Source organism: Lepidochelys kempii, chromosome 17 (genome assembly GCF_965140285.1).
Source record: "Lepidochelys kempii isolate rLepKem1 chromosome 17, rLepKem1.hap1, whole genome shotgun sequence".
Classification (NCBI taxonomy): domain Eukaryota; kingdom Metazoa; phylum Chordata; order Testudines; family Cheloniidae; genus Lepidochelys; species Lepidochelys kempii.
Window position 1 is genome coordinate 2,467,013 of NC_136396.1, and position 24,940 is coordinate 2,491,952.

The window sequence follows — 24,940 nt, forward strand, 5'->3', positions numbered from 1 at the left end:
GTCATGTTTATCACACTCTGATATTTCACAAGGGACAAATTCAACGGCCATTAGTAGCAACTCTTTAAGTGAAAGGTGAGCACAGAAAATCAGCAGCCATAATAGCCAGCCCTTCAGCTGCTTCGGTTAGAGAGTCTAGATCCCATTCAAGATCTCAACGATTTACATATAAAAAGTGTTCTCTTGGACATAACCCCTCCGAGCTTGCTAAGGACACGGGCTACCCTTCGGCCAGCGAGCTGCAGTCCGAGACACGGAGTGGAGAACTGTCTGCAGCACTTACTACATTTAAAAAATCCTCACTGGAAGATAGAAAATCGAACAAAACTAACAACTGACAAGAGCGAGCATGCTCTGGAGGAAACGGCCAGAGCACCACTGCTGATCAGCCACAGCCCATGAAGACACAAGATGATCGGGTCTAAAGGGCTCTAGCTTCCTTTTTCATTCTGCATGGCACTAAGACTCTAGATAACTGCCAATCAGAGGGCACCTAACTGCAGTGTCCTGTTAGCCCACCTGTGCCTTGGCCCCCCGAACAGATGCACTATCGTGCAGACATTACATTCATTTTTTTGGGGAGGGGGTTCGTTTACTCATGAAAACGAACCACCGATAGCACTAGCCACCCAATCCTGGCCTGCAGCTCCCCTCACTTGTATTCCAGCGCTGGGCTCCGCACACACAGCTCTGTGAATGCCTTTCAGTCCTGCCCTGCTGCTCCCCCGCCCCCCCAGCTACTCCGAGTCTGGAGACCCCTTCACACACCTCTGCTGGGGCAACTCAGCCCTGACCCGCAGCCCCTCTTCAGTTCTGTTCCAAGTTCTGGATTCGCAGCCTGTAGTTCTGCCCAGGCTCTTCAATGCTGACCTAGGGCTGAAGCCCCTCCCTGCTTTGCTAGCCCAACCATCACTCCCACCATCCCGACCTGCTACCCCAAGCCTGGAGCTTCCCACCCGAGAACGTTGCCGATCGGCTCAGGCAGTTTGGTGGTGTTTATGAGGAGGACAAACAACTGCCCAAGATGCGATTCCCAGGCTAGGGGCACGTGATCGGAGTTGAGAAGCTCACAGTAGTTGTACTACCACGAGTTTGCTGGTCTCCTTACGCAAAGCTTTACATCGGAGAGTTTATCAACGCAACTGACACATTAACTGGAAGGCCAGAACGTTGCCCGTCTTTCCACTGCATTAACCATACAGCAAGAGAACCATGCAGCCATCAGGAACGTTCAAACAGAAGTCCATAGGAAAGCAGCAAGCCGTGGTTACCTCTGGTTGTTCCTCATCTGTGGAAGACTCTTCCGGTGCTGCAGGGGAGTTGCCTGCAGAGCTATGCCTCTGGGTATCTACAGCAGTCTCTGCTGGCAGCGCCTCCGGCGCAGACATCTTGGAGACCCCGTTCCTCCCGCCTCCCTGCTCGTCCATCCTCGAGTGGGAACAGGTGTGAGACCGGCTCTCTTGGGACAGCTCCTCAAACTTCTCTAGGGCACTGAGGAAATCAATCCTGTCTGTGGTTTCAGGCTGGGAACTGAGCTGTGGGCTTGGAGAATTCTGATCAGGCGACCCAGGAAGGTCTTTTAAACAAGCCGTGAATTCCTCCATGGGTACCAAATGCACGTTCAGGTCAGTTTTAAGGGCATCTGTCTCTAGATCATCCACGGTCAGATCAGGGAATGCTGTAGCCATCTCCAAAGGCTCTGCAAGTTGCATCAAGGCCTCAGAAGAATGGCAATTATCCAAGGGAAATTCCGACTCATCCAAGCAGCACCCTGCCGGACACCCGTTGAGGTTATTCAGGTTCAATTCGTCCTCTATTTGTTCAGCGCGGAAGCCTCTGGCTGTGAACTCCAAATGGATCCTCCTCTCTTTGGCACAAAGCTCCTCGATCGTGTCCGTGTCCTGCTGGAGCAGACGGTCCACGAGTGGCCCCACGGAGAAGACGGGAGATGCAGGCTGGTGGTTGTCATTTGCCGTGGGCTCAGAGAGCTGCTCTGCGGAAGTGGTGATCTCCTTTTTGTTCAGCTCCATCCCAGACTTGCAGATCGGCTGGTGGTGCTCCGAGAGGTCGCTGTCCGAGTGTGACCGCCACAGTTTGTTATGCCGCTGTTTGCTGCGGGAGAAGAGAAATGTTTTAGTCACTGTCAGAAACCACCTGCGGATCACACATGCCTAAAATACAACCCTGGGCCAAACCCAGGTTGGCTTAAGTGGGGGGGCTGCTGCCATGGTAGCCTCTGGGCCAGATGCAGCGGCGACAACCAGTCCCTTCCATTAAACGTGGTCAAAGTTGGTCAGAAAATGAATCCACAGGGGCCGAAGTGGCCTGGTTAGTGCAGTCGGCACTACTCCAGCATTGCGGGCGAGCTGGTGACTGCAGCACGGTAGGAAAACCAACCAATAGGAAGGGGTAATACAAAGCAGGCCTCTGCCCTCTGAACTTTCTGCTCCCCACACCCCCCAACGCCTGCAGCGGCAAACTCTGCCCTGCGGGGAGTGGGTACCGTTGCAATGGACTTCAGAATATCCATCTGTGTAAATGAGCACAGGGGTGTAAGCCATTTACATGCACGGGCCCCCGTGATTTGTGCGGGCCTCATGGAACTCTGCTGAACTTGGTCCTTTCTTTGACCCTAGATGATGGATAGGTTGGAAAGGGAGAACAAGCTGCAGGGCACCAGCCGGGGGACACTCAGTGGGGTACGTGGTGGGCCTGGAACAAAAGGATGCCTGATTTCCCCTCTAGGCTCCAACACCCCTGGGGCATGCTCTGGTAAATAACTGAGCTATGGAAACCAGAGAACGGTGTGGGGGCTGGGACATCCTGCATGGTTACAGGAGGCCAAAAATAGCATCTTGTTTGCAGGACCGAGGCCCAGGACAGCCACCCCCTTGCTGCTGGAAAACATCCTTGGGAGGGTCCCAGCAGTCACACGCTCGAGCGAACGTCAACAGCAGCACCTGTTCTGAGACCTGTTGTGTCCGGGGCCCTCACAATGGGGCGATTTCTCCGAAGTGGAACCAGATCAATGAAAACACACAACCAGCCCTGCGCTGCGCTTTAGAGATTTCCCTTCCTCCGCTTGCTGCACTTTCACCGGCTCCCCCTAGGAGGAGAGCACACACCGCACCACGCTCAGCTCCCAAGGACGCTGCAGGCAGCCAGCCAAGTCTGTGGATGCCCTACTGCAATCCCACCTCCCAGTCGCCTGCTTGTGTGCAGAGATCCCAGCCAGTGCGGTCTGGCTGCTGAGCAGAGGTACACTGGTTAGCTAAAACAGCAGCAAAGGCCTAACAAGGCTGCACGTTGCTGGTGGGGAATGCCCTACGGCTAGGGGGCCTCACAAAATGACCCAGTGCCGAGTTAGACTGCAGACCCAGCAGTCAGGCACCAAGAGTCAGTGTGTGTGAAATGGGCCAGGACTGGATCCCCTGGGACGGTGGGGAGGGCTACGAAGGGCCTGTGTAGGGCCCCAGTACGGCTGTAAGATACACGCTCTTGGTTCCCACTGGGCACTGACCCGACAAGCATAACCTGGAGACGGAGAGTATTTTATCTGCAAATATTCGTTAGTGCAATGAAGTAAAGCAGTGACTACCGCTCCTGGCGGTCACCAGGTATTCCTTCTGTTTATGAAGGATGTTGGGATCACGGCATGAGCTGGGTCTCAGGAGGTCAGAGCTCCATGGAGGGCTCCCTGCCCGGATGTCCTTGGGCACACTGCTTTGTCTCTGTGCCCCAGTTTCTGTAAAATCCTTCTCAGGGACACTGTCTGGTTACATGCAAACGCTTTAGGGCCGGGACTGTTTCTCACTATCCTCCCGCGTGCAGTCCAACGCCCAGCACAACGGGCCCTGCTTGTGACTGGACCTTGTCTAGACACTACTGTCACACACATCGGGCAGAGCTTTCTGGGCAGTTCATGCCCCGCCTCTCTAGTGACTGTGTGATGAACTCTGCGCACGTGTTTTATTTTGAAATTCAAATCACCTGTTTGCAAGAGCAAACTGGATTTGCCGAGTGTTTTATCCGCCTCCAGCAGAGCCCGAGCCCAGGTAACAGCAATTCTGGGGCACGGTCAGGGTCGAGCAGAGCAAGCGGGTGCGGGCACTCAGGTGGGATCGCTGGGAGCAGCTGCAGTGAAAGTCTCTCATTCCCCGACCTGTGTCTTGGGCTGGAGCTGGGCAGCGTGAAAGGAGCTCTCTCAGGCCCTGAGGGTCAGTCACTTTCTCGGGTAGCTGGTCCCCCGGCAGGTGGCCCCAGGTGGTTTGGTAAAAGGAACGTTCAAGCTGCACAAGGCACAGCATGGCCCTCGGGCTCGGCCCCTGCCGGAGCACACGCTGCGGCAGCGCGGTGCCCAGGCTTGCTAGGAGGGAGAGGAGAGTTTAATGAGGTGAAGGAAAGGCTCTGGCCCTGCTGCTAATGGCTGACAGCTCCAAGGAGCTAAACATCCCTGCTGCTGTGACAAAAGGAGCTATGGGGCTCCGTGTTTATGGCTGGAACGCAATATCCCGCTTACCACGCCCCCTTCACCTTCCCAACAACCTCGCCAGACAGTCCAAGCACAGGGCTCTCCTCACAAGCCCTCGACTCCACCATCTGAGTGCACTCACAGAAGTACAGATCTGCTTGTTACCTGCCTTGGGGTAACACAGCAAACAGGCCTGGGGGCAGCTCAAGGGGAGAGCCCAAAGCTGCAACGAAAGAGGGCAGAGAAGCCTTTTGGAGCTGTGAAAGCAGAGAGCAGGTGAGGAGTGCGTGGTGCCCCGGGGTTCTGCCTGCCGCTCTGCCCAGCATGGCACTTAGCTCACCCCAGACTGGTTAGCCTCGTGCGCTGAAAGGCCTCACTGATAACCCAATTCACGTCGTTATACTGGGGACTTGTCCAGAGTGGGCAGAGGCTTGGCAGTTGCATACCCGGGGTGAGGGTGAGCCACGCGCTGCAGGAGTGAAGGTGGCATTCCCATATTGGTTACGAATAAACTTGTCCATGTCTAGCACAGAGGGAGCAAAGAAGAAGAAATCAAGACTCATCACGCAGAAGTTTCCAGGTGTGCTAGAGGCTACCAGACAAGCTCACTCAGTCACCTAGATTCGTAGAGGACTTGAGGAGGTGAAGTACTAGCCACACACCAAGTACGATTGGTTTTTAAAGTCTTCTGTTCACCCACGCGCTGCAACGGGAGGGAGCAGCCATATGGCAAACCCTAGAGACACAGCATGTACGTCCGGGTTCCTCTTTACGGAGCGGGACAGGTCAAACATCTCACAGCTGGATCAGTGTGGTGCTCTGCTCCTCTGACAACACCACGCACATTTCCAGGCTTGCTTCATCTTGCTCCGGCCTGAGCTGCACACGGACAATGCTGAGAAAGCTGATGATGTCCTAACGCACTGGTAACTGCCCAGGGATTTCATCTGCAACCACCTACCAACAGCCGGTAGCAGAGGAGGGTTCCAGCACCAATACTGCAGCCTGGCAGAACACCAAGTATCTTTTCCTTCCAGCAGGTCAAGTCAGGACATTGTTTAACACCTCCTTTATGGGGACGTCCAGAAAACATGCATTACTGAGGTCTTTTTACTCCTCAGCTGACAGGCCTTGTGTTACAAAATCCCCTGCCATACCTTACCTCCCAGCTGAGCTGAAAATGTCATCCAGGAATAAACACTTGATGTTTAGAGTACAGAGGAAAGGGGCTCCCCCCACTGACTGCAGCAACCATTCCTCAACAAAACGGCCCTGAAGCCAAGCCAGATGTTGGGCAAGCATGTTTCTAAAAGGGAATGGTGATGCTGAGATGATTGGGCCGTATTTCGTAGATGGCAGAGAGGGGGACTGGTTTCCTACTTAGCCATGCTGTAAAAGCTAGTGGAATCATTTGGTTCTGTTGGTGCCTAGCTCAGAGTTTGGAGTTGAGTTCTGGGACACTTTTGGCTTAGAACCAGCGTTGGACCAAGCCTTGCCCTAGAGCCCTTATTATGCCACTGGCTGTTCAGACTGATTACTCAGCTCCCCCACCCCCACGGGGAGCTTCAGGGGACTGGCTAAGGCTCCCCATACAAATGGAGCACTCTTCCCAACCCCGCTCCTAAGGTAATGATGAATTTGCGCACCGATGAAGGGGAAGCACTGAATTAATCCAGTGGAGTCACTCAAGTGCCTGTGCCTTATTTTATACTATAAGTAAGGTTAAGATTTTGGCATGGGGATTTTTATTAAAATTCACGGGCAGGACATGGGCAATAAACCATAAATCACAGAAGCCCAATGCCCGCACAGGAATGGGGGGGGGAGGGCAGCCCGAGCCCCGCACAAGGATGGGGGCTGGCAGCCTGAGCCCCACATGAGGGTGGGAGGGAAGCGGGGGTGGCAGCCAGTGGGGCTGAAGCAGAAGTCACGAGTTCTGTTAAAGGCAGGAATCCATGACCAAATTGTATCCCCCTTTATAGCAGAGTGGAAGCATGTCAGAGACAGCGTTCTCAAGCACACACTAATTCTGAATGAGGCAGGAACACAAGCACCTGCCTGCAAATCTGCTGGGCCGGCCACGTGGTCAAGTCAGACAAACGCTCAGGGGCTCTTGAAACACACTGACGGCAGAAAACAAACATAATTAAACCAAGGCCCCGAACCCCAGCGCACATGGTACAAAAACAGGATCAAGGCTGAATGTCAGCGACCACAACACGCAGTCCGGGACTACACCCTGCTGTCAGCACAGCTGTCTGTGGCTTCGTACAGATGGGAAGCAGCTGAGGTTTCTGACGTGTGAGAGCAGCAACACCCAGCTTCCCACACTCCTCTCTGCAGCACCCATACCGAAGGAGGTCCAATCCGCTTGGGTTCAGACCCTTTCCGGTTCTCCTTTCAAGATAAGCCTGGGCCAGAGTGGGCTGGGGAATGATTTTGTGTTTAGGAAACACAGGACAGGAGACAGATTTGTGCTCGAAATCTTACGGCCAGTTCCTTCCCTGCCCCCGGAGCTCACCTCGCCAGCAGAATCCCTTGGTACTCCTCCAGCTGCCTCATGAAGCTTGGGTTGGGTTTGGTGACCGTGCGGCGCTCCTTCACGTGGTCATACGCTCGGTCCAGGTTCCAGCCGTACTCCTTCATGGCATATGCAATCACTGTGGAGGCCGACCGGCTGACTCCCATCTTACAGTGCACCAGGCATTTCGACCCGTTCTTCCTAGGGCGGGGGAATGGAAAAGGATGATTTAAAAGCCTCCTCTGAACAGCTTAGGAGAGGCAGACACTGTAGGGGGGAGCTCCAAGTTACTACACAGCTCCTTCTAAGCAAGCACTTCCATTCTCAAGGAAAAAGCCTTCTGGAGAACACGTAGTAAAAACAATGAACAGATGTAAACAAAATATATCAGGAGTTGCCCATCAGCCTTGGGGGGCCCTAGAACAGGGGTTCTCAGAACAATTGTTTTGGATGGCCTCAAAGTGGGGCCAACCAACCCTTGCTGGTGGCCGCTCTGAAAATTTTTGTAAACCCGAGTCCCGCTGCCCCGGGCTGAAGCCCAGAGCTGGAGCCAGCTGAGCACCCACACTGGCCCCACGTGTCTGCAGAGGTGCTGCCTGGAGCCCCCAGGAGGCTGCATGGTGCAGGCTGCTGATCCCCTGCTGGCAATGCCAGCAAACACCAAGGCAGCTGGGAGCAACAGCTGGCCACATCTGAGAAAAGCTGCCCTAGTAGGTCCTTCCAGCCCTTCAGCGGGATTGGACAAAGATCAAGTCCAAAGGCCACGAGTGTTTCAACTCAGCCCTTTTGTACCAAAAGCCCCTGTCGGCCTCTGACAAACCCAGGTTGAATGAGTCTATGCAAACCTCCTGGGGTGGTCTGTCTCTGGAGGCGTTTACGGTCTCAGCAACTAGCCCTCATCACCCCCACTGTTATTAGCCCCTGGGAGAGGCATGGTAACCCTCCCCCAGAGCAGATCATCATTCATAAATTGAATAAAAGGGTCCCCCAAGATACCGCATGGGGTCACATATCTGTCACACCGGGCTATGTACCAGGCAGCTCAGGACAAAGGTGGTTTTGTTTTTCACCTCCTAGCTCTTGTTCGGCGCACAGAGCAGTCTTGGTACAGAGCTGGCCGTGAAGAGTTTGCTCCGGCTTGAGAAGGGCTTGCTCCATTGCCAGGAACGCAGGGTTCTGGCTTCAGGCGAAGTGTGAGCGGCAAGCAAGGGCGCACAGGCGGTGATTTGCCTTGTCCAGCACGGACTTCAGCCGTACAGCTTTCAGCGCTCAGACCTGCCCCCGTATTCTTTGCAAAACGTGCATCCTGAAAGGAGGATATTTCTGACACGGACAAGTTTCCAAGGTCATTGCACCAAGGAGCTCGATGTGCTTTAGAAGTATATCTATATATACGCTCGGGTAAATCAGAGAGGCTTAATGATTTGTTGGAGAAGCAGCCATTGTCAATCGGGTCATCATCTCTGGGGCACGGGCAGGAGACAGATACAAACCCCCGCCACAAGAGGGTTAAAGGCAGTCCCTTGTTTGGAAATCCATCCCAGACTTGCTGGCAATGCATGTCAATTGCTTCTGTGACCAGCGTCTTCCTGAATCAGATGGCTGCTGGATTTATTATAGACAACCTAGAGAAGTGTTGGCAACCCACTGGCCTCCAGCTACCAGACTAGAAGTGGCCATTCAGATAGGAAGCCTAGCAAGCATCTCGTAGTGCTAATGGATAAGGGTTTTTTTCAGAGCAATGTCTGCCTGCTTTGTACGCAGGGAACGATTTGGATTTTGTTCACAGTTATGTTGCTTTCCAGTGTCTGCTGAGCTCTGCTTGTTGCCTTGTCCTCCCAACCCGCCCCACCTGTTTCGCCCACGTGTCAACAAGGCAAAAGAACTCTCTCCAGGAGCGAGTAGCTTCTTTGTTACCTGTCTGCCTGGCACCTAGCACAATGGAGTGTTTGGGTTTCCTCGATGCTCTCATAATGTAAACCCCAAGGCTGTGTAACAAGTAACCCCATTCCCCTTTGGCATTAACAGCTGTGTTTGTATGGTTTTATGTCCCCTGACATTTTACAGAAGTTTAACACTTCAGGTGGTTCTTAGTTTCTGAAGCTCCGGAAGCAGCCCTAAGGCACTACAAATACAGGGCAGCCAAGGGGATGACTACACAGCAGCATTTTTCCATCTTACTACCATGTGCGATTTTTGTAATTCAGACAGACAGAAAGGCCCATTGCACACAGCAACAGCAGGAACTGAGAATGCAGATGTCTTGGTCCTAACGCAGGACAAAGGGTAGTTGGAAAGAGAGAATGGCCAGAAGGAAACATTGCATTACTAGGAGCTTGCTGTATTGTGTTCGTTCTTTAAGTGCAGACTTACTTGGCTTTGGAGATGAATTTGTAAGTGTCGTTCCAATATGCCAGCAGATCTGTAGCCTCCTCATCGTACACCCGGATGTTATGGTACTCGAAGACGCCTGGGAAGAAGTTATCTATTTCTCGAGTGACATTCAGAATGTACCGCACCCTGTGTGGAAACAGAGGGCAGATAAGATTGGACAGTCTCTGCAAGGAAATGGGTTTGCCTTGTTTTGAATTTGTTTGGAGCCAAGCAGTCAGAGTTACAAGACTACAACACAGAGCAAGCCGATTTGGGAGTTAAACTTCAATGCAGGGAGGAAGGGATTGATTGCGAGGCCAGGCTAAGGGTTTGCTGTGGAATTTCTAACTTAGTCTCTGTGGAAGGGACTTCGGTCTGCTGTGAATGAAAACCAAACCAAACCAAGACTGGCTGGCCAGCCCGCCCATTCAGCTGCTCTGTATTGCACAGAAGGGCCAGTGGTGGTCACTTGGCATATGCTACAATACAGCTTCATCTCTTCCTGCCAGCTGGAAACCATCCCCCTGGGAGACGCACAATCCCCTTTCCAATCTCCATTCCTATTGGGCCAGTTACCACCAGTGTTGGGAGACTAGGCTGTAAGGGCATTAGCCTGAAGATCCGTGCTCTCGACAACATGGGACCCTCCTAACACGCCTCTCTCCGGGGTCTAAACAGGAGTAGCCGCCTTCTTTCTGGGATTTGCACCAGGCCCTTCACTTTAATCCAAGACACCAGACTAGTCTCAGAATTAAGACCACAGCGAGCCAACTCCTGATTGGACCCTCTTGTATTCTGCAGCTGCCCAGAACCCAGAGAAACTAGAAGAGCATTGCCTGTGGTTGGGACAGATTTGGTTCTTCTCCCCAGCACAGACCATTCTGAGCAGTAAATGGCTGAGGGAAGCACATGGTATTCACATGTTAGACACCCCAAGCCCCTAAACTCATGAGAGATCTGCAGCCTCCATGTCTTAGCAGACAGCAGCAGAGTTTCCAGGGGAAAATGCCCTTTGTCAGGCTAGGAGCAGGTGTTAGGTGGGGAGGACTGAAAAGCGATCAGCTCAGGATGAGGAGAGATTGGTGTAGTAACCTAGCCAAGTGAGAAAGCCAGTGGTTTCCCTGCATGGTCCATCGGGATCGATGTGGCCTTAACCCCAAACCTTACAGAAACGAAGGAGGAACGTTACCCCTTTGAGCTGCAAGATGCTCAGTGCAGCCCCTGCTCTCAGGCAGCGATGGCTGCTTTGACACACACTTGTCGCTTTCTTGCCACCATGCAGCTGTCTGCCCTGGTTGTGAGGAGTGCCTCCGAGCAGCGCATGCAGGGTTTCCTCCCACCCCAGGAGTGCAGCACGCTGAGCCCAAAGAAAGGCCCCCCAGAGAGCCAGCTCTGTGCTGTCTATTTGGCAAGGGAACTGCAGATCTCGGTTACCCGTTGCTATGTGACCGTCAGCTGCCTGCACTTGTCGGTGGGATTTCAGTCAAGGTCAGGGCCTCCAAAGCCTTTCCTTCCCTGTCTTTGTATGTGGGATTTGGGGGCTGGGGTGCTACTTTCCAGTTCACTGTTACCATGCCTGGTTTGCAAGCCCTCATTAGCACACAGCAGCAGGAGGTATGGGATGGAAATTTGGTTGTGCAGCGACTTAGGTAAGGCAAGCCTTCCTATCCGTGCCCAGCAGCTTGCATGCAGGGGCCTGCTACACAGCTCAAAGCTGCTTACCCTCTGTTCTGTAAATCTTCCAAATTGGAGGCATTCCACTCAGAACCCTGTGCAAAAAATAAAAAAGGGAGCATCAGAAGAAGCGTACACCACTGGGAGGGACGGCCCCCGTGAGCCGGGTGCGAGCTGCAGGGAGCCAGCGAGCTGTGCAGGGAGGTAGCTGGCCAATCCAGTGCTGTAAACTGAGATTTGTTGAAAATACAGATGGTAAAAGGGAAAAAAATAGTGCTCCTGTCTCACAGCACAGCCACTTATCTCACTTTACAATCAGACCCACCCTGAATCAACAGGAAGCCCTGCAAGCCAGAGCCAGGTAGAGCCCTAGCTAGCTTCCTGCAAGCCACTGAGAAACCTAGTTCAGAAAAATAAAGACAGGCCTCTTCCCACACAAGCCCCTGCCTCTGACTCTCCTCTATGAAAGAGAACCAGTCTGCAGAAAGAGAGAGAGAGAGAGAGAGAGAGAGAGAGAGAGAGAGAACCTCTGAGCCCCTCTCTACATGGGTTCCCACATCAAAGACAGGAGGACAGTTTTTTTCCTCTTGCCTATGTGAGCAGAGAAACCAGCCAGGGAAGCATGTTTTCGCTTCGCTATCTAAGTGGCTTCTCCCTACAGCGCAGACAGGGCCTCCAAGCCAAGCTGAGTGTCCACTATCCAAACACTACAGCTTGCGTGGGAAAGAGGACGAAGGCCACCTTGGGAGCCAGTTGCCAAGAGGAGCCAAGGGAGGTGGAAACCTCAGCTGCCCACTTCCCCTGCCTCCTCCTGCAAAGTAGTTTCTGAACTGAAAGGTGGGGGTGGGGAGGGCTAAGTGATGGGCGGGGGGCAGCAGGGGAGGAGGAGAGGAGAGGCAAACGAAGCCAGCATGAAGGAGATGGATGAGCAGCTGCCTCAGAAGCCCAGACACTCTGCAGTCCAGGATAAGAGAGGAGGAGCAAGGTTCCAACCCCTAAAGCATGGGTGGCTGTGTGACCGTGTGCCCAGCCCGAAGAGATGGACATCCCTCCCGTGGAGCAAGCTGCTTGTGCAGTGGGAGCTGAATGGGGCAGAACTGTAACCTGGCCCTGGTGGAAAACAGCCCCACTTGAGGCAGGGTCAGCGGTGCCTGTACCGAGCCATGGTGGTAACTCTGATGTGCCCAGACATTCTTCCATTCAAGACAATGCTGTGCAAATGAAACCCTTCCCAGCACATCCAGCTCGCAGCAAGGCTCATGTATTCCCACTGGGATAGGGTCCTCTGACCTCTCCTGCACGTGATGTAGAAACCTTGGGGAGGTCATTTTTAAACACATCAGTTCAGCTGATTCTCTCCCCAAATGGACGTGCACCGTTAAAACGATGACAGCGTCATCACCCGGGGCCAAGGCCAGGCCACTGCGCTGAACAGCATGCTAGGAAGACGAGCGTCTCCCCACAAAGCCCCATGCTTTGGTGCCTGGGACTGGGGATAAGACTAGTAGCACCTGAGCTAACGCCAGGGAGGTCACAAGCCCCATGAGGCGTCAATGAAAAGCTGTGGCTTGCCAGCCCACAGGCTCTCTGCTCCGCCCAAGCCGGCGAAGAGAGTCAGCCTGCCAGCTGCAGCAGAGTCATGGGAACCACATGGCCCGCGGTTTGCTCCGCTTAACAGTAACTGCCTTGTCTGGGTCTCAGATTTCCTCATCCCTCGCTGGGTTCTAACACGGCTCCCTCCTGCTAGTGAGGTGCACAACGCCTTCCAGAGAGTTCACTGCACAGACCTGGCCTCTTCGCTGTATTGTGCTCATGAATGAAACTGCTGGCTGAACCCAACCTTATTGTCCTTTGCAAACCCTGCTACTTCGCTTCCGCCCCTGGGTGCCGCGAGCCACAGAGACTGACTTTGCTGAGTGCTGCCTGGGAGCCTTTCCTGCATGGGCTTGTTTGCATCCAATCCCCACAGCTGTCTGAAGTTGCCTGGATTACATCTGACTACTCTGATGAGCTTGTACGAACTTTTCACTGGAAACCACCCGGGCAAAGCAAGTCCTTAGCCTGAGACACTTTTGCTGCTTAACTTGTCTGCCTCCCCTCCACCCGCCCACTTTCTCGGAAGCGCTCCCGTTTCAAGACACTCTGCCTCCTGAGCTGCTGAAAGAAACTAGCTTCAGAAGGGTGGGAGACGTGGCCTCCTTACTTGGGCTAGATTGGCTCGTTCAAGGAGTGGCGGCTCTGTGTAAAAAACGAGCAGACCTCACGCTAAGCCAACAAAGCTGGGTCCATCCCTTGGGGTTGGGAAATCAAGGGGAGGGCTGGGAAATCAAAGGGAGGGCTAACTCACCCTCGGGGATGTGGTAAGTAGCCAGGCCCTGGCAGCGATGAAAGGCAGTGAACTAAGCACAACATTAAAGGCAAAATGTTTACGTGGCCTTAAGTGGATAATCTGCAGGGTGGTTCTTTGTTAGGCTCCTCTGTTCCTGGCTGAGAAATGAGTTCAAAAGATCTCTGCTGTTACAGGAAGTGTAATTCCACCTGTGACTTACACAACCCTTCCCTGCCTGGGTTCCAGTTTGCTTTTTTTGTCACTGCTGTGGCCTCCCAAGGAGAGGTACACCCCGGTGATCTCATACACAGACTCTGGTATGGGATTAGGGATTTGACTGTTACTTGCCAGTAGAAATTGGGAGCGAATTCAGGTTTGCGCGCGGAAATGCTGAGATTTGCTTCCCTCACCTGGAAGCTGTGGAAGGGAGCTTCAGCAAGGCTGGATTGATCACACTGGGGTCAGTGCATCCAAGACACCAGCCAGCTCTCAGCCAATAGTACCTCGCCTTATGCATCTGTGAATGCGTGAGCTCTAGGAGCAGCTACTGTTCCACTGATGGGAATGTGACTTCGCACAGAGATCAGCCCACTTAAGGCAAGAGGCATTATTTGCAATTACAGGCCTGTTCTCAGTCACACAGACATCTTGTGATTACCAACAGATTCTACCTTGCTGAGCCATGGTCTTAAGGGCTTACCAGAAAGACATGGTCAAATATCTGCGTGGGACTGTCCATCTGCCCAAGGATCACAATCATTTCATTGTCGATGAACTCCTTGAACTCCCGCAGATTGCACACCATCTGCATCTCCAGCTCCGTGCGGATCTGAGGAGGAGAAGAAAGCTGGGTGAGTTCTTTTTCCATTTCCCCGGGCAGAATAAAGGGACAATGCTCGTGTTGTGCAGTGCCCTCCGTGCTCCCAGTAGTCACCCTCCTCACCCGCAGCGTTCTCCCGCACCCTAGTCCCAGCATGGGCAATGGCAGGCTCCCTGCTCACCTCTTTGGATGTGATGTTCTCCAAGTCTTTCTGCATCATGATCTCCCTTAATTTGGTTTTAATTAACCGCTCTGTACGCTCACGCTCCGTGGGGCTAGGAGAAGGAAGCAACAGCCATTTACTGCTAGGTTGGATAGAGTTGATTCACAGTGGTTTTTAACTGGTTAATGATGCTATGCAGATGCACTGAGAGTGAGACATTGCTGAGAAGATCCCCACCTGGGAGGAATCTAACGCTTTACCTCTGGATCCCCTTAAACCCAGATCAGGTTCACAGCCACACTTTATATGGAACAAACACCGTAGGATGGATCCAGTACTTTAATGGCACGCCATAAAAATCTCTCCAGTATTTTGCAGTTTCAGTGGCTTCAGGCAGCGTATTACCCCTCTGCTAGTCTCCCAGCTTCCCCCTTACCTTTCTTGGAAAGGTAACAGCTCCACACCTCCTTACATGGAGACAGAGTGCAGCTAAGCCTGTGTGCATTCCACCAGCCTCTGCTGCCTGTCGCCTTATCGCTGGTTGCAAAAATAGCTTTACTAATAAAGCAGGATGGTGGCAGTTGTACTGTAGCTCTGGTGCTCCGAGCTGGCTCACCCAGCATCCAGAGACGGGGCCCAGCAGTGACATCTCACACCTATTCTCGCCGTCTGCAACGCTGCCAAGACAACAAATGCATGGAGGCTTCTGCTTTAGGAGCAACTAGAATTCCTCTCCAGCTGGTGGTTTAAGAGTAAAAGAATTACAAAAAATACCGGTCCTTTTAATCACAGAGCCCTGCCAGGGACTCCATAGGCCCACAGCCTGAGATTTTTCAGTGGAGAAAGGGTGGGTTTTTGAAAACATGAACAAATCATGGCAGACTATTATGCTGGCAGCCTGCCAGAGTCTTGCAGCTCACTTCCCTGTATGTTAAAAACAATCAGGTGTGAAGACTCATTGGCAGCTGAAATGCTCCACATGATTATCCGCTCACTGCTCTGCTAAGACAACTTGAGCCCTGCGTGCTGTAACAAAATCTATGGGAAGGAACAAAGCGGGCAAGCAGCCTGTGATGGCAAAAAGGCACGTCCTCCGTTCTCCTTGGGGGGAGCGTGGGGACTATAGCAGGAAGGAGCTCTTGAGGTAATGCCATTGCTCTTAGTGCTGCAAGGAGAGGCTACGCAATTATTGACAACTGGTTGGGAGCTATTTGTAAGCAGGCAGCTTGGAAACCTGGCCCCACTACCAGCATGGCCATCTCAGTCACTGTCCTGACGCGCGCCGCCAGCTAGCGTCCGAGCATGATGCATCTTCCCACCCCATTCCTCAAGGAGATAAACGCACTCGTCTCTACCCCACATTTAATCATTAGACACCTCGACTGGATCAGCTGCTTGAGGCTTCCCAGCTAAGAGGCATGAAAGTCTCTGGGCCACGCAGCAAGAACAAAATAAAAACCCAGTTTATGATAAATCAGCAACATGCCCATGTAAGCTCCTGAGCTGGTCTGGAGTTGGAGACAAGCTCCTGGGTTCTACTCCCAACTCTGCCACCAACTCCCTCTGGGGCCTTGAGCAAGTCACTTCACCTTCCCCATCTGTCAAAGGGGATAGTATTGCCCAGACTGAGGGACAGAGAGAGCTCTGGAAGTGCAGGGAAAATGCTGAGAATCAGCACTGAAAAGGACACAACAGGGTCCCCATTAGCTAGTTTTCCAGCCTTGATGTTTATTTAATCCAGGATCCACCTATGAATTTGCAATGATTCCTGTTGACAAGGCATGAAACCTGATTCTATGGGGCTGCGTCTCCTCCAGTGGAGGTTTGGTGCTGCACACGGCAGAGCCTCGCTGCCCAGCAGAGATGGGTTTGCTTACACATCCGTGAAGAGGGTGGGGGAGTCAGGCCGATGCGATTGCACATCCTGCATGGTGTTCCATTCGTTGACTGAAGACTGGTCAGAGTTGATGTGGCTCTCATAGTAACTGACCCAGGTGAGGAAGAGGCTCCCTGGGTAGTAGTTGTGACTTCGGGCCACCTCACAGGCCTTGTGTAAACTCTGCAGGGCAGACCTGGAAGAAGCCCCCACACATCAGCATCTCCCCTGAGGACGAAGAACAAACTCCAGAGTCCCACCATTCCCATTCACTACGGCTGGCTGGGCTGTGGGGCAGCACGTCCTGCCTCTGTCACTTAGGACGCAGGTCTGAACCTGGATGCAGTGGTACCCTCGGCCTACAGTTGCCTGGAAAGGTTACTGTTTAATGCAGGGCCTGACTGTAAAGTCAGCTCTGGACTCACACACAGCAAAGGTCTCCGGTTCGGATTCAAAAGAACCCTGCAAAATGGCAGCTCACGCTCTGACTGCCCTTTGCAACACGTCACAGGAATCATTCTGAAACCTGGTACCGGCCTTTGGAGAGCCACGTCACTCACTGCACACACACGAGCTACATGCCCCCTAGAGCTGAAGAAATGGTCGTCTTGACGTTACAGACTCCACCTGCAGTTACTGTACCCACGCAGCACAGCTCCCTGGGTGTCTGAGCAGGTGCCAAGGCCATGCGCCTGGGTCTCGCAAGACCTGGGTGACACACAGCAGCACCCGCTTTGTGAAAGCAGAAGCATTTAAAATGCCTTGGCTAAAGGAGCCTTGAGACAGAGGACAAAGTCCTTACCACATTGCTTGAACAGACACCGGCTTGAACACATGCACCCTGTTGTCCGTTGATACGCTGAACCCACTGGTGAAAGAAAAACATTGACCCATTAAGAATGACACTTATCATGGAGTCTTTTTTCAGCCAACCACCATTAACGTGTAAGCAGCCAGGACAGCAAAGGGAGAATCCAGGACACAGATCTGTTTGGCCAGTTTCAGCTAGAGGACTGATGCAAATAGCATGGGACAGCTCTGGGCAGGCTCATTTTTAGTGGCGGCTGTTCAGCAATGAAGCCAGGACGCTGGCTGAAATAAAGGCGTTGGTCAGCCACAGAAGCAGCAGTGCCCAGGTGAGCAGTTTACCCAGGCTACATTCAAGTTCAAAGCCAGAAATGGAAACTACACAGTACAGCTGAGCGAGGCAACAAAAAGCTGCAAAGGTCATTCTCTGGGCAGTCCGTACAGCTGGCACCGAGAGGAGTTTACAATCCAGGAGGACACTGGGCAATGAAGACATCACACTTGCATTTACACTTAGCAGAATATGGTTGTCCCTACAGGTGCTACACAGCAACACTTGATAGGATCCCTTTTCAGAAGCTTTCACCCCCGTCCCCTCCCCACATAGAGTGAAAGCTTCTTAACAGCAGCTTATGCGCACACATGTGTAAGCTGCTGCCTAACTGCAAGCCAATTGGTTGTTGTCTCCCACAACAACTGTGATTTGAAGGACAGCCTGAGCTGCCCCTATTGACAATAATTTGAATGCAATTCTACACACTATCCTCTGTGTGCAGCATAATGAACAGAACACAGAACCCCTCTGCTTCCCAGCCAGAACATACAAGAGACACTTACCCGTCCCCATCCAAGTGAATAAGGGTGTCGCTCCACAGAGGCAGGACCAAGCCCATTGTGCAAGTGCTACTGTAATAAGAAACAGAAAGTCAGCCGTTGTGCCATCCGCTTACCCTGCTACTCTTCAGATTTGTACAGCAATGGTTGCAAACCCACTCATATTGATCTGAAATACTGACCAGACCCCTCTCTAACCTGAGTCTTGTTCTCTACAGATGTCCTTGGAAGTGCAAACGCTGTTTGATATGGGCTGTTAACCAAAGCGGTGGTATGGTCGTCCCCCTGCAGCAAGCTTGTAATGTTAGTGTATTCCCAGGGTGAATTCAGAGCAGCAGGCTCTATGCAGGAGGGCAGAGGCCAAGCCACCCAATTTTCAGTCAACTCAGGGTTTTTACACTTTAACAAAAGGAACCGTCCTGATTTCTTTCAGGTTTGTCAGCACAAGTGGCTCATGTCTAGTTGCGATTTTGGAATCCAGGGTTCTCTGTTTTTATTGGTCGTTCAGCCACAGCTGCTAGGAACTCAGGCGAGTGTAATTTCATGCTAGTCCGAATGTCAGCAATGGGAAGGAAGGTATGGTAGGTTGTGCACTGCAGCACGCCACCCCCATCTGCAGATTTCCCTGTGTCCCCCACAATGGCTAAGCACAGGCTGCCACAAGAGAGACTTATGGGAAAGGTCTTTGTTCTTCCAGTAGCTGCTATGTCTTTTCCCTCATTTGACTAGCATGCCATGTTTGATCACATGGAAAGGCTTTGTCCTCTCTGAAAGAAAAGGGAAACCCTGGGATAAAAGCAGAAAAAGTGATGGAAGAACTGACGGGGAAAAAAACCTGTACGTGTCAGGTTGCCAAGGGGAAAAGCCCAACCCAAATTAGGAGGAAATTGCCAGGTGACAAAGCAGGTGCTTTCAGGGAGCATCAGAGTCTATTGTCCCGCTCTCCAGTTCTTCACACTGGGTGACTGGAGCGCAGGGGAGGCAAACAGAGACTCAGACTGGACTGCGGACATGCACGCTCACATGAGGAATGGCCGCAATGCCTGGTCCCCGGAGACAGTCACAGGCAACTATTTCTGTTGACTAAATGAGATGAGCTCATGGAAAAAGGAGTTTTTAAAAGGCTCCCCAAGGTGGCCAGGGTATTTTTAGTGATACTTTTCAGCGAGCATTTACCAGGGGCCTTAGCAACAAGTCTGTATTGAGTTATAAATAGCAAGTGGGCGGGGGGGGGGGAGAGGGGGGAGGGACAGCATGACAGTCTAGAACCCAAATAATAGCAAAAAGCTAAAAAAGCCTGCGCCGTGTTTATCTGCGCGTCTGAGACGGGGGGACAGCGAGCCCTCACTTGTCTGCATTCCAGAGGGCAGCACTGGTATGCCAGACCCAAGAGCAAATTCCCCGCTCACAGAATTCTGTGCAAGACCGTAATAATTGTGCTAGTGGACCCATGACACGCACCGGGTTTGATTTTCAACCCCGCTGCACACAGCACCAGCAGCGCACGGGCCCCAGTTCTTTTGTCCCAGTTGCTTCTGAGCCAAGCTTCCCAAGCACCGCTAAAAGTTAAGCACAGTGGCTGCTGAGATAGCTAAATGACAACCAGGAAGGCGGTGTCAAAGGCGAATGGTTTCAGCCAGCCATGTGATGGCCCCAAGGACTGGTTCCGTGTAACAACTCTGGAGGAATTTTTCTGACATGCATCGCACATAACTCTAAGGTTGGCAACATTCATTCCCATACTGTGGTTCTATTCAGATGTTCTGGGGCTGATGCACACTCGCTGTTTCCACTGATAACTTCACAGGAAATTAACAGGAGGGCTTAGGACCTGGGTTCCTATTCTCTCCCCTCTTAGCTAAGACTCAGATTGGTTTGTGATGCTTTAGGGTTCATGTCCTCCCACCCCACCCCCTATAAAGAGCCCAGAGTCCTAAGTTTCACCTTTAGGAAGTCTCCGCCCTACAGCAGCTGGCAGGCCTCTCCATGGCTTCTGGTTACACAGACAGCAAAGACTACTTAGTGGACACATTTTGCAACTGGTCGGAGAGGTCAGCCACAATTTACATAAATAAAGTGAAAGCACTACACCGTGCTGACACACAAATGGCGGGAGAGCGCACGCACTGAGTAACCTCTGCCACCAGAGCACCTGGCATTTCCTTCAGGCCCTTTGTTCCCCCACCACAACCGAGCCTCCTCCAGGCGTCGGGGTCTGAGTGCTCCGCCTGACCTGGGAAAAGCATCTATTGTTACAGCTTTTTGTTGTACAGACTCTAGGGAAATCAGACAAGTTGCGGATAAGCAGGGCTTTGGGTCTTGCTGCATTCAAAACTCCTGCAGCTGCATGGGAGACTGGTTACGCTATTTTTCGGGAGTTCCAAATGATGCACGTCCTCTGTCCCTCCTAACTCTGAGTTGCTTCCCCCGTCCCAAGTCCCATAGCCCAGGCTCTGTGTTTCAGAGATGCACCAAGCCTCCAGACTCCCCACCACATCCTTTCAAGATGTTAGAAGGAAATATGGGGGCTGGAGAAAGAAAGCGAGTCTAGAGGTTGAAGCAATCTGCCTAGATACCTGTCGTTGGAAGAGAAATCCATTCCGAGGACAATGCTTTCCTCAGTGTCTTGTCTGCCATTGGTTGAAACTACCACCATGTATCTAGTGCGGTTCTGGTACGTACTTTCCAGTCTTACTGCCTAAAGGTCAAGGAGACAAAACAAAAGGTCAGCAGCAAAGCCAGTGAAATGTACAGCTGTGACTTTACAAAGCATCATTCCATGCTGATGTTTGGCACAACAAGCAGCAAGGCCTTTTGCACCAGCACAGAAGACCAGAGCCTCTACACTGGGTACGCAGTACTGCCGCAAAGAGAGAAATGAGAATCATTCTCTCAGCTCTCTCGGACGTCAGGATCTGCTCCTTACACCCACCAAGCACTTGCCTGCAGACGTGCCCTGTTCATCCAGGTTGCATTCAAACACTATTGCCGGCAGTATCTGGGGATAGCTGCCACAGTCCTCTGAGCAAGTTGGCATAGTTAGTCCTAGGAGGTGGCACAGAGGGGGCTCAGCACCATGCAGAAGTTAAGTAGCACTTCAGAGAAATGGGTCCTTCCCTGAAGCTATCCTCACTGAATTATGGTAGTTCCGAAAAGCCTCTCGACCAACTTCACAGACAGGTGGGCAGATCCCAGGAGTCTAAATCAATCCATGGTCCCTTGCTGGGCTTCTGAGCCCACACAACTCTGTAACTGTACCCTTCCCTGTGCAGAAATAATGCTCATTTCCTAGAGCTGCAGGGAAAAGCTTGTTTCCGAACTCCACATCCACAGACCAGCGAGGCTGGATGCCATTATGTCTAATTGCTCCCGCCCTCTTCCAGGCATAACCGTTTTGAGCACAGGGACCCGCAAATATACCGAGAGGAATGGACTGGTATCTTATTTAAATCATTTCTTTAAACGATTGACTGACTAGTTGATTCTGTCCCTAAACCCAGCACAGCTGGTGAAACTCAGGCAGCAGCCTTCCCGCGTGCTTTTGACAAGAGCTGACCGCGAGAGAGGCAAGTCGGCAAGATCCAGGAAGGCTGCATCACAGAGCCCGGTACAGTAACAAGAAACCAAGAGGAACTACATTCAAATGACCTACGCAAGTCTCCGTAAGATCAGAAGTTGATTAGCTGTGGCGTGCCAAGGGGACGGCACGCAGACAGAGTGCATTTGGCTAGGCCAGGTTCACCTATATGGATCTGTGGGAGGCAGTTCCTTTTGCTTTTAGTGCTTTTGGACTCGGTCCCAAGACATCTGCAGTTATTTTAGTCACAGAAACCCAATTAAAGATAGACTGGGATGCCATTAGGGAGGAGATGTCTTAATTATGATCTATTGGGTGGTGTGTTTGCTTTGGGCAGTCTAATCTCGCCCAGAGTCTGAGTGTTTACATTTGCACTGTTACACCACTTCCTGAACTTTTCAGTGAGCCATGGGGAGCCAATGAGGATGAGAAAAGCCTTGTCTACATGAGCAGCATCAGTGAAGCCTCCCAGTGTTGTAGCTGGGGCAACAGCTGGCACAGAGGCATGACTGGCATTTCAGCCACCACTAGACCAGACCTATCCAACACTACAGCAGACTCGAACCACGACAAGGCACCCAGCTTGCAGTGTGACGGGGTGCAGGCAGATTGGAAGACACACTGCATGGTGGGAGAGGTGCCCTCACCCCACTCTACTCGGAAGGAGTCGCGCCAGAGCCAGCCTCATTTGCCTTCTCATTCCTTAAGAAGGAGAGACATGAGTTTGCATTTCTGCAGGCCAGCCCTTCCAGATGGGATTGCAGCCAAAGGGGGTGACTTCTAGGACTAGCAGTTGACAACAGATTGCAGAGGAAACAGTTGATTCTGACCCCAAAGAGCAGAGGACAACCAGGGTCTTGGTGGTTCAATTTTTTCCACCCACACTAGGACACAAACCCCATAGGATAAAACAGATTGAACTGCCTGAAAGTGGAGTGAGCAAGCAATGAATAGCACAATAACCACCCTGCACCCAGGGACCTGTCAGAGGCTCCCGAGGCTTGTCTGCAGCCAGAGGATTAGTGTAATCTAATTTACTTCACTAAACCAATCTAGGTAGCTGTAATTAGCTGTATGGCTTTAATGTAAGACCCTTTAGAGCAGGGCTGACCAAGCAGGTGCCAAAGGTCACATGGCCTCAAGTTGCTGAGACAGGATTTTCATAGGAATGATTATGAGAAACTGACTTTTGAGGATCAGCACTTAATACCCCCGCTCCCGCTGACAGCCAGTGTGGGTGCAACTAGGAGGCAATCTGTTTCGATAAATTGACTGGAATAATCAATAATTAGCTCTGCACTTCTAAACCAGGTGACACCAGAGGATCTCAAAGCAATTCACAAACAATCAGAGTCTCAACTTGCTTGTGAGGGAGCTGCAATTCCCAATCTCCTCCTCCAAACCGGGAGCTCATTCTCGACCAATGGCAGTGATGCCATGATGAAGCACGACAGAATCAGTTGCATCAATTACTACCCACCCCACCGACATGGCTGTCCTAGCAATAGTGGGTTACGCAGAGTCACTGGGACCTCTCACCAGCTGATCCATGCGAGAGGATGTTCTCTTCTCAAATTGAGAAACTGACCTAGTACTGGTAATATAAAATCTATGGCAGCTCTTCCTGTAACCAGGGTCTGTCTTTAGACAACATGTTGTGATTACAACACAGCTTTCCCCTCACCTGCAAGCTTTTTTGACCACAAATGACATCATGCAGTATTTAGCCACCCACATGGAAGCACATTATGGAGGTCCAAAGCCAATACAGAGGCCTTACCCATCACCTGGATAGAGAGTAAAGAAACTTGTAATGCCTACGACAGGACTGTGGGAATTTATAAACTAGAAATTTGGTTTGGATACAGAACAAGTTTAAAAGCTAGCTGCCCAATTTCTACATTCTTCCACATTCCAGAAGGTTCTTGTACAACTTAACCCCTTGCCTTCATACTACTGGTCTTACACTGGTCTATTAAAGGGCCCAATCCTGCTCCCCTTGAAGCCCCTGAGAAGTCTGCCAATTGCTCCAACAGGACCAAACGCAGACGCTTCAGCTGTCCTCTAAAAAGTAATGCTGCCCCTCCAAAGAGCAGCAGCCAACACACAAGAAGAGAAGTGGGGTTTTATGCTCTTTACACGACAAGTCTCAGCTGAATGTACTATTTTAATGAGTCTCTTACAGCTCTGTGCACCCTTCATTTGTCAGGAATCAATTCAATTCAGATGGACTTCTGACCTCAGCCTCAGGCAAGACACTAGCATTCCGAACTGAACGCCACACAAAAGGCTGTGTGTGTTCTTAGCCTACCATCCCGATTCGGCTGTTAACAGGGCAAACTGGTCTCACAGTGCAGAGAGCAGCCAGCAGTACTGCTGAGGGACGCATGCTCAATAGCCACAAGCATTCTGACTTTGGGCCCCAAGCTGCAAGGTGCCAAGGGCCCTCTGGGATGTGAGTGTTGTGCATGCTCATGGCCTTCTGCACCAGGCCTCTGGCTTGTTTGGGCTGGGTTATTCCACGTGCAATTGCAAAGTACTTGCCGGTCTCCTTTTTAAACTGAATGTGCTTTGCAGTCACATCAGCTGCTTCCTGTCGTGTGTGTAAGGAAAATCCAGGAGGAAACTACAAACTAGCAGTGCTGGAATGTCTCTCCTGGTGCTTGGCTAGCCCTGAGGGGGAAGAAACTGCTGTGGCAGATTCAAGAGATGAACCCAGACAACACAAGAGAGCCCATCAACGCTAATGTATGACAAGAGAGCCAATGAAGATCTGTGAAATGTTTAGATATTGCCAGTCCCTCCGGCCACCACTCTTCTGTTTCTGGAGGCATCCAGGACAAAGTTACTAACGCCACCACTTCAGTTCCATAGCATCTTTCAACTGAGGATCTCAATGTGCTAACTAACCAACAAGTCTTTGCTTATACCACCACGGCAATATAGGCAAGAGCCATACAGGGATTACTTCTCCCACTAAGGAAATGCAGTCACATCTGGGGTAGTACATGGTAGCTGTTCAACAGCCCACAGTAACACCATGCAATGATGTAGAAAGGGAAGATGAGAACCCCAGTGACTACAGGGGGGTATTTCAGGTAGGCTAGATGTAATCAGTAGGGCTCTGTGTCTGTCATGGAGGCTGAAGAAGTCACAGATTCCGTGACCTTCCATGACCTCCGTGACTTCTGCAGCGGCCAGCGTGGCTGGCTCTAGGGCAAGCTGCTTGGGCAGCCCTGCTGCCAACGGCAACGGCTGCTGCTGGAGCAGTCCCGGGGACTGCCTGAGCAGTGGCCGGTGCAGCTGGCCCTGGGGACTGCCTGAGCAGCAGTCCCTAGGCGGGCCCCCAGCAGCGGTCCCAGGACGGCCGGAGCAGCTGCTGTCAGCAGCTGGTGCCACTGCCCCCCTGTCCCCCGCCCAGCAATGCTCTCCATACCCAGGCACTCCAACCGCAACAACACCCCACCCCCACAAAGATTTAGTCACGGGTATTTA

At 52.0% G+C, this 24,940-nt stretch overlaps 1 protein-coding gene across 3 annotated transcripts in view; it reads right to left on the reverse strand.

Annotated features, from left to right (window-relative positions):
* Nucleotides 1–24,940, reverse strand: part of SSH2 (slingshot protein phosphatase 2) — a 134,362-nt gene that overhangs the window by 6,790 nt on the left and 102,632 nt on the right. For all 3 annotated transcript variants that reach the window (XM_073315846.2, XM_073315845.2, XM_073315847.2), the window contains 10 exons: nt 20,445–20,566; nt 17,872–17,940; nt 17,030–17,095; nt 16,229–16,423; nt 14,370–14,463; nt 14,069–14,197; nt 11,088–11,134; nt 9,366–9,512; nt 6,993–7,193; nt 1,272–2,112 (listed from right to left, as the gene is read on the reverse strand). In XM_073315846.2, the coding sequence (XP_073171947.1) occupies nt 1,272–2,112; nt 6,993–7,193; nt 9,366–9,512; nt 11,088–11,134; nt 14,069–14,197; nt 14,370–14,463; nt 16,229–16,423; nt 17,030–17,095; nt 17,872–17,940; nt 20,445–20,566 (1,911 nt within the window). The remainder of the gene's footprint in view (nt 1–1,271; nt 2,113–6,992; nt 7,194–9,365; nt 9,513–11,087; nt 11,135–14,068; nt 14,198–14,369; nt 14,464–16,228; nt 16,424–17,029; nt 17,096–17,871; nt 17,941–20,444; nt 20,567–24,940) is intronic.